Source organism: Mytilus californianus, unplaced genomic scaffold, assembly GCF_021869535.1.
Source record: "Mytilus californianus isolate M0D057914Y unplaced genomic scaffold, xbMytCali1.0.p SCAF_5, whole genome shotgun sequence".
Taxonomy (NCBI): Eukaryota; Metazoa; Mollusca; class Bivalvia; order Mytilida; family Mytilidae; genus Mytilus; species Mytilus californianus.
The window spans coordinates 42,137,022-42,152,358 of NW_026262701.1; the positions used below are offsets into that span (position 1 = coordinate 42,137,022).

A 15,337-nucleotide genomic window follows, 5' to 3' on the forward strand; every position below is an offset into this window, starting at 1 on the left:
TTATAGATATATAGACTGGGGATATATAATGTGATGCTCCTCCTATCTACATTATAGATATATAGACTGGGGATATATAATGTGATGCTACTCCTATCTACATTATAGATATATAGACTGGGGATATATAATGTGATGCTCCTCCTATCTACATTATAGATATATAGACTGGGGATATATAATGTGATGCTCCTCCTATCTACATTATAGATATATAGACTGGGGATATATAATGTGATGCTACTCCTATCTACATTATAGATATATAGACTGGGGATATATAATGTGATGCTCCTCCTATCTACATTATAAATATATAGACTGGGGATATATAATGTGATGCTCCTCCTATCTACATTATAGATATATAGACTGGGGATATATAATGTGATGCTCCTCCTATCTACATTATAGATATATAGACTGGGGATATATAATGTGATGCTCCTCCTATCTACATTATAGATATATAGACTGGGGATATATAATGTGATGCTCCTCCTATCTACATTATAGATATATAGACTGGGGATATATAATGTGATGCTACTCTTATCTACATTATAGATATATAGACTGGGGATATTTGTCCATCTGTGTCTTTATTTATTTTTTACTCCCCACCTAGGGGTATTATGTTTTTCGGTCTGTGCGTCTGTTCGTCCGTTCATCTGTCCGTCCGTTTGTTTGTTCGTCCATCTGTCCCGCTTCAGGTTAAAGTTTTTGGTCAAGGTAGTTTTTGATGAAGTTGAAGTCCAAACAACTTGAAACTTAGTACACATGTTCCCTATTATATGATCTTTCTAATTTTAATGCCAAATTAGAGTTTTGACCCCAATTTTACGGTCCACTGAACATAGAAAATGATAGTGCGAGTGGGGCATCCGTGTACTATGGACACATTCTTTTTCTCCTTATTATATCTTTTTTTTTCAGAATTCAGTGTGTATTGCTACAAATGTAACCAGCCAGTCCGTGGAGCACAATGTCTATCATGTAAATACCCAGCATTCAATTGTGCAATATGTCATCTAGGGGTCAAAGGTCAGTATATTTACATAGTGATCGATATTTTTCTTTATACTAACTTATATATAGGCAATGCTTGTGGATAAGACTTGACATAAAAACCAAAACACCATTGTTATCTCTGTACTCAGATCTAATGCATTTCATTTTGTTTAGTAACATTTCCTCCCATTCCAATTCTTTGTAGTAGTATGCTGCTTTTATTTCTAGAGTGTGGCATTTAGGATTAAGAGCTCAGAGTCAGAATAATGTGTCCAAGTAGGGCGACATATCTTTACCTTGTGAGCTAGCAAGAATAACTCAGCATGCAGGTCTTAGTAGTACAAAGTAGGGTATACTCATATCTCATTAACATGTTATCGCCCTGAATATGCATTTAGTATTTGCTGATGGACGTAAATCATCTGTTTATTCATTCATCTAAAAATGTCTCTAAGCATAATTAATTCTGTGTCTCTAAGCATATTTAATTATGTGAAGTAACAAAAAATGATTTCATGAACAATTATGACAGATTTTATCAAAATTATAAAATTCTGAAAGTAACTACTTTATATAGTATACTAATAAATACATATCAACAAGAAATAAGTGTTGTCAAGTTTAAAAAAAAAGAATTCCATAGTCTCTTTGAAAGCATGGCCAAAGAAGCCATTATAGTCTAGTCAATTTAGTGAACAACCTGCAACTAATTGCAACACAAAGTTTTTCTCTGAAAAACAAGTCTGTTACTATCTATGAACAACATACTAAAACTATACAAAAATATATTTTGCGGAAAGTGGTGTAATTCATGTAAGTATTTTTTAGTAACAGTAAGGTTATATGAGTTGCTTCCCCTTATTTGCCAAAATTGAAAAAATAAATTTATACAAAAAAATGTTCTGTATTTTTTGAAACAGTTGTAGTAATACAATACAATACATAATTATCTCAATTCAAAATAATAATATCACAAATGCATCACTTTCCTGTCTCAAAATTTGTATATTTAATTAAAGATATAGACCGAGATTGTGTTCTGCTATTTTACAATCCAAGAATCTAATTCTCCACCACATTGTTGGTATGTAATCTATAAATGGAACACTGTACTGAGATAAATTAGCCAACTTAGTCACAATCTTACTCAGTATTTGAAAGAATTATGCCCCTGTGTTAAGGCATGAACAGTCAATTTTAAGTTGGGGGAGGGGTTCTCGAAACACATGTTTTGTCCTTTATAAAAAAAATGCTTTTGCAAGACTTAATTTTTAAAATTCAAAGTCTTTAATGAATTTTTTTCCACAACTTTATAAAGAAAACATTTTTTTTTGTATTCTACTTCTTGAACAAACATGTTAAGATTTAGAATCCAACAATGTTTTTCATAAAAAAAAAATAAGAATGATGCGTGTTAAATGATTATATGTTAAATATTTTTTCACAAATGAAAATTTCAGGCTCCTCGAAGCAAATAACTACTCATGTAATTAGCGACCATCTCAGTATTCACACACCATATAAATAAAGCTTTGGCTGTAACACTGAACCCACTTTTCACTGGTTGCTAATCGGATGTGTACTGATTTATATTTCAATCGGTGCCAACATTATTTGTTCATCAACTGTAATAAGCTTTGAACTAGCAATTAGAACACAGTGTCACTTTGTTAATTGGTTATATACTCCATGCTGATCTTTTTGAGTCGAGCCCTTTCCAACTGAGTTTTACAATTGTACTTATGTTGTTTGCTATTCAAAACTGTTCCTGATTATGGGAGGGCTGAGTGCTCGCAAACATGGTCAACCCTGCACACTATGAATATGATGATCACAAGTAGTGGCCCTTTATTACTTGCATGATGGTTATTGTTTGCTGTCTGTCATTTGTTTTTCCATTTATTGTCTTAACAGTTTTATATTTAAACGATGAGCTATTATAGTTGTTAACATGCACACCCACATCATAGCTATCTCATCTGGAAAGTTTTCTCATTGGTAATCATACAACATCTTCTTATGTTTTTAATTTGGGGAGATTTTACAATAAACTATGGTTTCACTGGCAAGTGATCAAACATACTACCAAGAGATCACTGATAAAGTTTAGTCAATTTTAAAAGCTAAACATGTATCATGTTTATATTATTTAGGCATGAGGTGTATTTTTTTAAATATCTTTTCAGTCTGATTCAAATGAGTTGAATACAGGTCAGTACATTCCGGAGGCAAAAACGGTGTCTTTAACATTGATATTTCTGTAATAGAGTATAATTATGAATAAAGAGAGATTTGAGGTTTTTAAAGTCACTGAGAAAGCAACCCAAACGACTAACAAAAACCAACAGACATAATTTCAGATTAGTCATGAATATCTAAACGCTATCTTTGGCCATAAGTCGCCCACTTTTTTACAGTTCTTAGGCTATGGCTGATTACCTTTTATTAAATTAATTCAATGAGATATCTTAAAGAAGGAACTTGGTAATGCTTTTAACCATAATATTTTCATACAGCAGGCAACCCATGTTAGTTCTTTTGTTCCTGTAAAACATACATGTTTAATTCAGGGTACACACAAAAGGCGCTGTTACTATTAACACTTCCTCCAGGAAGTGATCCCATCAATTCATTCAACAGTGTTATCTCATTTTCAACATCCAGAATTGGACCACTTTGGTACAATTACTATTTAAATTCAAGCTCTTGAGGTAAACTTATAATCATATTGACAAAGCTTCCCTTGAAATAGCCTTTAACAGGAACAGATCTACATTTCATGCTAATTCAGTGAACTAGTATATGTTTCTAAATTTAAAAAGCTTAAATATCTAAAATTAAACGAAGATATTGATAGAGCTTGCTAAAAAAAACTGTCTGTTTTAACTGTGACTTTATGCAATTCAAATGTTGAAAAAGTAGCTAATGAAAACATACTCAAAAAAGGACTACAATCAATGACGATGCAAGGACACTAGAAAAATAACTCTTCCAGCAATTACATGGCCGAAATCAGAGTCAGTAACTAAAGTGATTAATTTTACAGTTATTTTTTAACACTATATAAATAATATAGCTGAGAGGGTGATAGAGCAGATTGTTACCCCGAGAAAACATTGTCAACTGAGGCGAAGCCAAGGTTGACAATGTCTTTTCGAGGGGTAACAATCTGCTCTATCACCCTCTCAGATATGTGTTATTTAATTTATTATACTGAATATTCTCTTATTACTGTCAATTAAATTTCAAATTCAAAGTAATAAACTATGACGTCTTGTACATTACAAACGTCCGTATTTAATAAAGCGCACACTTGATCAAGTGTCTCTGTGAAGGGTAATAGAGTATTTGCCATAGGATAGAGTCGTATTTAATAAAGCGCACACTTGATCAAGGGTCTTCGTGAAGGGTAATAGAGTATTTACCATAGAATAGAGTAAATTAACACCCTCGTATAAACCAATCAAAATATTGCATTTTTACGTGAAGTATAATAAAATCATTTGTTTTGATTATTATACATACACGTATAATTACTATAAATACATAACAGAAACATAAGATAAAAATTTCAAACTTCCACAAAATGCACTTCTTTAAAATGAGTTTTACTGTGTGTTTATTTATTCTACATTGTCTAAAGAAACTAGGGTAGGGTGAGTTCTCACACAACATGTTTTACCCCAGCCACATTATTGCACCTATCCCAAGCCAGGAACCTCTAGCCTTTGTTTGTCTTGTGTGTTTTTTGTTGTTTGATAATTTTGGTTCATTTGTATGTATTGGAGTTTCAGGAATGGTGTTCATTTCGCTGAACTAGTGCAAACCATCATTAAGGGGTCCGCTGAAGCCCACCTCCGTGTGCTGGATTTACTTGCTATGTTAAAGACCCATTATAGTGGCCTTGTTTTTTTCTTTGACACATTCCCTGTTTCCATTCTCCATTTTACGTTTTTAAAAGTCAAACTGGAAATAACCAAGATTTTTAAATTCTCATTTTTTTTTTGCCCCACACTTAGGGGTATTGTGTTTTTCGGTCTGTGCATCCGTTCGTTCCTCCATTCGTCCGTCTGTCCTGCTTTTATTAAAGTTTTTTGTTAAAGTTTTTGGTCAAGATAGTTTTTGATGAAGTAGAAGTGCAATCAACTTGAAACTTAGTACACATGTTCCCTATGATATGATCTTTCTAATTATACCCCACGCAACGAGTTGTGGAGGGTATAATGTTTTTTACCCGTCCGTCCGTCTGTCCGTCAGTCCGTCAGTCCTGTTTCTTGTCATCGCAACTCCTCTCAAACCACACAACAGAATTTCACGAAACCTTTTTAGATAATAAGGACATACTATGTAGTTGCGCATATCAACAGGAAATTGCGATTCAATTTTTTTTTTAGGAGTTACGCCCCTTTGAACTTATTTACTTTAATGTACTACTGCAACAGTTTGTCATCGCAACTCGTCTGATACCACACAACAGAATTTCATGAAACCTTTTTAGATAATAAGGACATACTATGTAGATGTGCATATCGACAGGAAATTACGGTTCAATTTTTTTCCTAGGAGTTACGCCCCTTTGAACTTATTTGCTTCAATGTACTACTGCAACAGTTTGTCATCGCAACTCCTCAGATACCACACAACAGAATTTCATGAGACCTTTTTAGATAATAAGGACATACTATGTAGATGTGCATATCGACAGGAAATTATGGTTCAATTTTTTTTCTAGGAGTTACGCCCCTTTGAACTTATTTGCTTCAATGTACTACTGCAACAGTTTGTCATCGCAACTCCTTAGATACCACACAACAGAATTTCATGAAACCTTTTTAGATAATAAGGACATACTATGTAGATGTGCATATCGACAGGAAATTACGGTTCAATTTTTTTTCTAGGAGTTACGCCCCTTTGAACTTATTTGCTTCAATGTACTACTGCAACAGTTTGTCATCGCAACTCCTCTGATACCACACAACAGAATTTCATGAAACCTTTTTAGATAATAAGGACATACTATGTAGATGTGCATATCGACAGGAAATTGCGGTTCAATTTTTTTTTCTAGGAGTTGCACCCCTTTGAACTTATTTGCTTTAATGTACTACTGCAACAGTTTGTCATCGCAACTCCTCTGATACCACACAACAGAATTTCATGAAACCTTTTTAGATAATAAGGACATACTATGTAGATGTGCATATTGACAGGAAATTATGATTCAATTTTTTTTTCTTATACAATTTTTTTTTCTTACACATATTTTATTCCTCCAATGACAATGTGGGGAGGTGGGGTATGTGAGCGCGCTTACTAAGGTTCTTTAATTTTTTAATGCCAAATTAGAGTTTTGACCCCAATTTCACGGTCCACTGAACATAGAAAATGATAGTGCGGGTGGGGCATCCGTGTAGTATGGACACATTCTTATTTTGTAAATAGTTCGTTAAACAAAATATTTCACACAACAAGTTGATTATTATTGATATCCATAACAAGAGGAATACATATGCATATAAACATAAGATAATATAAAGATCCTATGTTAAAAGTTTTAACCATGAATAAACGAGTTTTTTATTTTTACAATATTTCTCTACAAATCACATTTTACACAAAAATTACAATTTTTTAAAAATACTAATTACTATAGGACTTCTTAAGATAAACATCAGATGGTATTTTCTATTTAGATCCCAATTCTAAAGTTTTAACCACAAATAACCGAGATTTTTTTCATTTCCAGTTATTGGGTTTTCTGTCTTAAAACATATATTCAACCAAAATTACCCAAATACTAATATTGATAACTAAAGGACTTCACAAAATAAACATAAAATAGTATGTTCTTTTTTTCTATATAGATCAAATTTTAAAAATATTAACCATTAACAAAGAGATTTTCTACGTTTCCAGTTTTCCACGTTTTTTTCTTTAAAAATCACTCATTTCACCTCAAAATTACTTCAATATGAATAATACTAACTAGAGGACTACATAATAGTCGATTAAGATAAGGTTTCCTGTCTTCAACAAGCTTTAGGTCTAAAAATTCTTTTCCAGTTTTCAGCATTTTTTCTTTAAAAACCACATATTTCACCCAAAAATAACCTTTTCCGCAAATTATATCAATGTATAGTTTTAGTATGTTGTTAGTACAAGTCTATATCAGAATTTGCACTAAAAAAAGCTTGTGTTGCAATTAGTTGGAGGTTGAGTGATTTTTAGAGCTAAATTGACTAGGCTATATTATATGAAAATATAGTCAAAGACTATATAAAACACACAAATTTATTTGTTCAGACCAATTTAACTGCTCAAATGTATAAACTATAGCAATAAAATTACTTTTGAAAAGCCCAGTTAATACATGCATTCTCTTGTATGCAGATGTTTTCTAAAATGTAGCTTGCCCAAATCATTTGTTGAAATTTTACCTTAGTCATAGCTATGAAATTCTCACAGATATGTATTACAGCTAATGTTCAAGATTAATTTCAGTTTTATTGTATGAACTACTGAGATTTTATTAGCTTTCTAAACATTAACTTAAATACATATTAACCTTTTAAAATTTTAACACAAAAATATTAACTATGACATTCAGGTTAAACTTGATATTTGCAGATATGACACATATTGTTCAAAAAAAATATTAGGAATTGTCAATGAAAGTTGTATTGTACCTTTTAACAGACTATTTTGAAAACTTTACATGATGTCGGAGACCATAAATAAAAATATTGTCAATTTTGTCAGATTTAACTTTTCCTGTTCAAGACTATTGCCCCTGTAATTTAGAATACTATTTCTGGAGTGATAAACCTTTCTTTAATGGTAGCTGTTGTCTGGGGTATTTTTGACCACTTGTCTTAATTCTGATTACTATCTGCAAATGAATCTTTGTATACAGAAGCTAATAAAGTTTGTTTCATTGAAATTTATTGAAGACTCAGTTTATTAGACATGTATATTTTGGGGGCCTCAGTGGGCGAGTGGTCTAAGTAGTTCAACTACTGTACCACATGCCAACACTAAGGTTGTGAGTTCGAGCCCCGTAAGTGGTAGGTGCGTTCGACTCCAATCTTTATTGACTCTGATTGCAAGGTTCCATTGAAAAGTGGCATTAAAACACCAACAAATCAATCAATCAATCATGTAGATTTTGTAATCTTTTTATTTTTTTTGTAGGTTTATCAAACTTTTGTCTTGCTTGTGGACATGGTGGTCATACTGCCCACTTAACAGAGTGGTTTAAAGTGGAAAATGAATGTCCAACAGGATGTGGATGTCAGTGCTTAAAAGCCAAAATACATATAAGTTTACAGTAGATAACATGGATTTGTTAAGAAGTTTCCTATCATGGATAATCCTTAATCCGAGGATGGATATGACGGAAATGATACAAATAGGTTTACTTCAATCTTGTCGATTTTAGAGAAGTTAAATATGAAGGCCATTTTTATTTTGAGGATTGATGGAAAAGGATAATGACCAATGGCTATTTTTATTTTGAGGAATGATGGAAAAGGAAAATGACCAATGGCCATTTTTATTTTGAGGATTGATGGAAAAGGAAAATGACCAATAAGTTTACAGTATTATATCATGAATCTGTATGGAAGTTACATGTATTATTTAACTGTTTTGAAGATGGATTAGAAAGTTGTGTGTCTTACATGGTCAACAGAGTGCAAGTATTGTGAGTCATTGAAAGAGTTTGTATTGCATTAAATATTGCTTATTAATTCACTTATTCACTTGAAAAATATTTGACACAGTCATTTTTCAAATCAGTCATACAACAGGTAATACTTATCAGTATTATAAGAGAAGAATTAGTCACAAGAAGGTAACAAAAAAGTCCTCAGTTGATGGTATGAATGTGAGGTCTAAAGTAGACAGATGTTATGTTAGTATGTCCTGAGTTAATGGTATGAATGTGAGGTTGCAAGAATGATTGTACTTAAGATGTCATGTAATGTAATACCATTGTCTTTCAAAGTTGTTTGTTGTAATAAATGATATTTGTTATTAATGTTTATAATATTTCATAATTATTGATCAAATTGGAGGTTTCCATGTGATTGACTCTCTTTATTTGTCTTTAATTTTTATTTAATCATGAAAATCAAACTAGCAATTCTGAAATCCTTCAAACTTTTATAGTTTTCTGAACCTATATAAAAAACTTTTATAGTTTTCTGAACCTATATAAAAAGAAATGGAGAATGTGTCCATTGGACACATATAAATTCCCCTCTTGCATATAACGTTATAAAGTGACATAACTCAAGAACAGTAAAAGTGACTCCACCCTAATTCGAACTTGATCTGTGATTAGTGGTAATAAGCATTATTTATAAGTTTCATATCATTAGTTTTAGACAAACTTAAGTTAGAGAACGGAAACGAAATACTCAGCAATTTTTCCATTTGTAAAGGGCCATAACTCTAGAACGGTAAAAATGACACCACCGAAATTCAAATTTGATCTGTGTTTTGTGGTAATAAGCATTGTGTATAAGTTGTGGAGACATCTAGGAAACAGCATTCTTTCTCTTTCATTGATTGTTGGTTCCTTAACATACAGTGGCAACTATTTCTTGCATGTTCTAGACGACCTCTTTCAAATGTCCATGCTATATGTCTAGATCTTAAAATCGTGAGTCATGAGATGTTATTAATGAATTGAACAGGCCACTTCAACTGGGACTACATGTATATCAAATCTACCATCAATATGTGGGGTATTCATGAGGGTCTGGATGGGGAGTTCTTTATTTTTATGCCCCCGCTGTAGAGGAGGGGGCATTAAGTTTTAGCGTTGTCCATCCATATGTACGTACGTACGTCCATATGTCCCAAAATTGGTTTCCATTCTCTAACTTTAGTTTGCCTCAACTAAATGGAAAAATTGCTGAATTTTTTGTTTCCGTTCTCTATCTTTAGTTTGCCTCAACCAAATGTTATGAAACTTATACACAATGCTTATTACCACAAAATACAGATCAAGTTTGAATTTTGGTGGTGTCACTTTAACAGTTCTAGAGTTATCCCGTTTACAAATGGAAAAATTGCCGAATTTTTGTTTCTGTTCTCTAACTTAAGTTAGCCTAAACCAAATGTTGTGAAACTTAAACACAATACCTATAACCACAAAACTCAGATCAAAAACAAATTTGGGTAGTGTCACTTTTACTGTTCTTCAGTTATGTCCCTATATATCTTTACATGATATGCAAGTGGGGGCATCATCTGTGTCCCATGGACATATTCCCCATTTTTTCATACCGTTTTTCTCTATTCTTTGATTATTTTGCTCATAATTTTCTATTCTTTATTATTTTTGCATATTTTTCTCTATTCTTTAATTTATTTTGCCCTTTATTCTGCAGCTATTTCCCATTATTCTCTATTCTTTAAACCCTATCCAGACCCTCATACATCAAAGAGAGAACAATTCAATGACAAAAATAACCAATGGATTGTGAGAATTCAACCCATCACCCCTTTTTGTCAGAGGAATGAAAAAACATAAAGAATATGCATAGATACATGTGTACATATGGCTAAAGTCACTTTACAAAATACCTTGTATTGTTTAAACTGTCAAATTATTTATACATCTTGTCAATCAGCAGTCAAAATTAGCCTTAAGAGGATTCTTTAGCTTGTTCATTTACATTGTACTGTATTTGTACATTTTCGAGTATAATTAATTTCAAATATAAGGTATTAATTAACAAGGATTTATTTTAATCTGGAATAATTTTCAATTCTGGAAAATTGATAAGAAATGTGTGATGAAAACTAACTGAATTAAGGGGGGAGGGGGTAGTTAGTTCATACTGAAATTTCAGTGAAAGGAACCTGAACCTTGGCCATGTGTGCATACAAATAAAAATCTTATTTTCATATAAAGTAAATGATAAATCAGAATTCATGCAGTTTCATGTCAAGAAAAAAAAAGTTCCAATATACCATTTCTATATTTTAATAGAAGATAATACATATAAAAGATAACAGGAATCACCAAAAATATTGGACAGTACAACTGACCACACCAAAAATACTGGACAAAACAACTGACCACACCAAAAATATTGGACAGTACAACTGACCACACCAAAAATACTGGACAGTGCAACTGACCACACCAAAAATAAAATACTTGCAGATGTGCAAACAAATACTGATATGAAAGTTGTACATTCTCAAAAAAAAAATAGTTTGATAATTATATCCTTCCCATTTAACTTGAAATAAAGGATACCAAAGATATGCTAGGTCGGCTCTAAGACATAATGTATTAGTTTTCCTCTTCCCAGGTAGGTTTAACCTTGATTTACACCAATGAAATGCCATTGAGGTCCTGTTGAAAAGTTGACTTTTAAGAATGAAGTGGGGAGTCCCGTTTCCGATTAATTTTCAACTGAGACTACTATTCTGTTTATAGAGCAAGATCATGTATCTTTCAGTTGATGCTATATTCCAGCAGATGTTTTTACTGTCGGTATTCCTTGATAAGTGGTTGCTGCTACAAAAGATGCTACTCAACCACATACTCTTAATAGTAAAGTTGAAATTCATGGTTTTTATCTGTAAGGGTCAATGTCACGAACTTAAGACTTCTTCTCATCAGATCATACGTACCCAAATTTTTCAGTGTGGTTCATGATATTACTCAAATTTCTTGAAAGACACGAATAAATTCACATTTCCTTTTAGATATAAAATGTGCTTATATAATTTCGGTTTTATGGCTTTTCAGTTGCTGCCAATAATTGTTCTTCAATTCAAAAAGGTCCAAGCCATCATTCTTGTTTCATTCATGGTCATTAACTTTTATCAACGTCGTTTTACAAGCTGCAGTTGTCAAGGACATGTACTTAAGACTTACATTCCGAAGTACATAAGGATACATTGTAGTCTTCCATATGGAGGCTCAAATAAATTTTCTATATCCATATATTCATTTAAAAAAAATCATTATTTCTTTCAGATAAATGAAATTTTACCGTAGGATTTTTTTTTTATTTATTTGTGCCTGTTATATTTCTTACAAGTTATTATTATTCAAATAAATGCCTATATGTATGAGCATAAAATTATGACGAAAAAAATGCAGACCACTTAAATCAATAAGAATTCCAGCTATTGTTCTTGAAATTCACATGAGAGATGAAATTATCCATGTGATAAATCTTCATATCAACGGATTACATTTCTGAATCTCTTCGTGACTGTAAATTTTAAAGACTGTATAAGTAATATTTCAAAGAAATAAAGTTTTACTGCTCTATAGCATATTCTATAATATCTGAGATTAAACTAATTTGTTATAAGTACATAAGTTAACAAATTTCATACAGTTCCGTTATTTTGATTGTCCGAGTCGCTCCAGAAGAGAGGCGAAAGGTATCAAAGGGAAATTCAAACTCATAAGTCGAAAAGAGACTGACAATGCCATGGCAAATAACTCAAAACGAACAAAAGAAAAATAACAGTATACAAAACACAAGATCGAAAAACAAAGAACTGAGCAACACGAACCCCACCAAAAGTTTTTTTTTCAGTATAAAATGCAACCTCTATGACCGTATACGTGCTCTCTTTGATAGCGTGAAAGTAATGCATATAAAAACAAACAAAAGGTTTGATTAAACTTGTGTTTTCATGGTTGTAGCATAAAAAATGTATTTATAGGAACTGAATGCGTCTTTTTGTAATTTTGTAAAAGCTTTGAACGTGCGCACGCTTAGTATGAATTCCGCGCTTCATACAAAATGCTTCGGTCAACGCTTTTAACACCCCAATAAAAAAGAAGCGTTCAATATAAATGTTGGGCCAATTTCCACTTCTTTTTTTTTTACTCGAGGGGTCAAAATCAGAAATCTGTTAAAACCTCACTCATAGCACTCAAATTTAGAAATACGCAATGATGTTAGAACCTCAAAGTTCACACATGAGGCTGCCATACTGTGAATTTTATATAGATTTGAATACTTTTAAAAATTGGCCGTGATCGAAATAAGTTCAGGGAAATTGACCCTACCTCTTTATTTTGACCGGTTAAAATTTGTTCCCGAATGTCCCCAAGTCCTTGTGTGATAATAAACAAAAGATGCGTCATATGCCCTGAGCAGATGAATTTTAAGTCAGTACAAGTACTTGTTTTTAGGTGCAAATAAAAAAGAAACATTTTGTATTTCGTTGTCAATGAAAAGTGCTGAGAATAACATATTAACTTGCTTTTGTCATATATATTTTTGGTAATTTAACCTTAGGGTAACATACTTTAACATCCATTTAATTTAATTTTAATCAAACACGTTTTGATTTAATTTCATAGAATCTTCTCTTTTGTAATGTATATATGGACTGAAATTCGAATAGCTATTCTGTCGTACCTCAATAATAAAAATGCTCAACAAAAAAAAAGCGGTTGAGATTTGCATTACACTCGAGGAACAATTTTGAGATTTGCATGTACACTCGAGGAACAATTTCTATCGAATTTCAGGAGAAAGCTCATATCATTGTCCCTTGGTTTCAGTAGGCTTCACCTGCCATTTTAGTAAGATATTCCGAAAAATCATGATTCGAATTATTTCATTGATTCTTCGAATTAAGCGAAATAATGAAAGAAATATCTGAAATACAAAAGTTGCAAGCATTGTCGGATAAAAATTTCAGTCACATGGCATTCGATCAATGTTGAATTTGGCAATTGTTCTCGACGCTTCATTTACCCACAGGTACTACACGAGATTATAACACTGAATTTAGTATGTATACATGTATATAGGTTTGAACTTTGTATTCAATTTAGACTTTTACATGTATGTAGTACTACATATATTAAAAAAAAAATCTCTCCTTGTACTCGCGCACTTACCAAGTGTTTGTTAAAAATAACAGAACCAGATAAAACCTTTCAATCTTCGAAGTAAAGTGTGGTTTTACCCCCACTAGCAATATGTTGACTATCTTGTTAAAACCTACACCATTTCTGTTTTAATACTGAAAAGTTTACAGTTCTAGGTCAAGAGTTATTTATTCAGCAACACTCTTTGTATCCAGCCTGACGTTTTTATTTTCTAGATTCTAACGGACTCTTCTGTAAAAAGCAATGAACAAGAGATTTCAAACTCATTCAGAAAATGTTACAAAGTTTGTTTATTCGTTTTTTATGTCCTTACATAACACGGAACCATAAAGATAGATTTATATATCCATATATACAACAAGCATAATAAATCCTCAAAGATGGGCCATTTTTTACGTGGTCAGGTCTCACGATTATAGCTATTAATGACCTTGAAGCTTGTTTTACTGCGTATTACAGGAAATAAAGACATGTCAAACATTACTCCTCTTCAAAAGAACATTCAATAAAATGTTTGTTAAATAATTTTAACGAGTGTTGATTTTAATAGTTTATGACAATTTTCCGAATTAAGATGAATGACAAATTTATAATTTTCACTCACATGATCGGAGTCAGACATGGCATACATTTAGCACCTTTTCTTTCTAGTATTATTTAATTTATACACAACAAACAGTTAGCTCCTGGAATTTTTTTGTCAAAAAGGTCAGTATTTGTTTTTCTAAATTGCAATTAATTTTGACTGTTTACAAAACATTAAATTGATAATAGTAAATATATTTCGAAGAAAAAAACTCATGAAGAAAACCGCAATCATGATTTTATGCATGTTCGGCGTAATTTTATTGTCAATTACTATTTTTAGCATCTAGTCATTGAAAAGCTTACTATACATATACAAAGTATAAATCAAAATATATCCTTAAACATATTAAACAATAATTCCAAAAACAAAATACGTCAAATGCAACTCTTTTAGCTGTAGCGAAGGTGGCGTTCTATGAAAGTCACAGAATGAAAGAAGACAAAAAAAAAAAAAAAAAAAATCAAAGTCGAAGTTCGATGTCAGTTCAGCTTTCATGGACTAGCATATACATAAGCTAATATGTACAGCTAAGTTGGTCTGCTTTTCGTTTAATGTCATCTGAATACACATAAAAAAGGTAGGACCAAATTCCCCTATAATATCCTTTCACACTAGTGCCTCCTTTAATAAATCTTTAAATATTTACTACAATTAACAGTATCATATATAGTCTTGTGTATACTATGTGTGGTTGTTATCGCATTGTATTGAATTTTTGAATTAAAATTCAAAATGCTTTTACATCTAGAAAAAAAAGATCAATAAAGAAAGATTTCGATAAGTTCAGAATGTTTATTCAAACATTTAACGTCTTAACCTGTGTGTTGTCTTTCAGTTGCACA

The 15,337-nt window shown here is 31.8% G+C and overlaps 1 protein-coding gene across 4 annotated transcripts in view; it reads left to right on the forward strand.

Annotated features, from left to right (window-relative positions):
• LOC127702222 (GATOR complex protein WDR59-like) overlaps positions 1-9,052 on the forward strand; it is a 66,119-nt gene extending 57,067 nt beyond the window's left edge. For all 4 annotated transcript variants that reach the window (XM_052206325.1, XM_052206326.1, XM_052206328.1 and 1 more), the window contains 2 exons: positions 937-1,044; positions 8,206-9,052. In XM_052206325.1, the coding sequence (XP_052062285.1) occupies positions 937-1,044; positions 8,206-8,345 (248 nt within the window). In that variant the 3' untranslated portion in view covers positions 8,346-9,052. The remainder of the gene's footprint in view (positions 1-936; positions 1,045-8,205) is intronic.
• Positions 9,053-15,337: the final 6,285 nt, after the last annotated feature.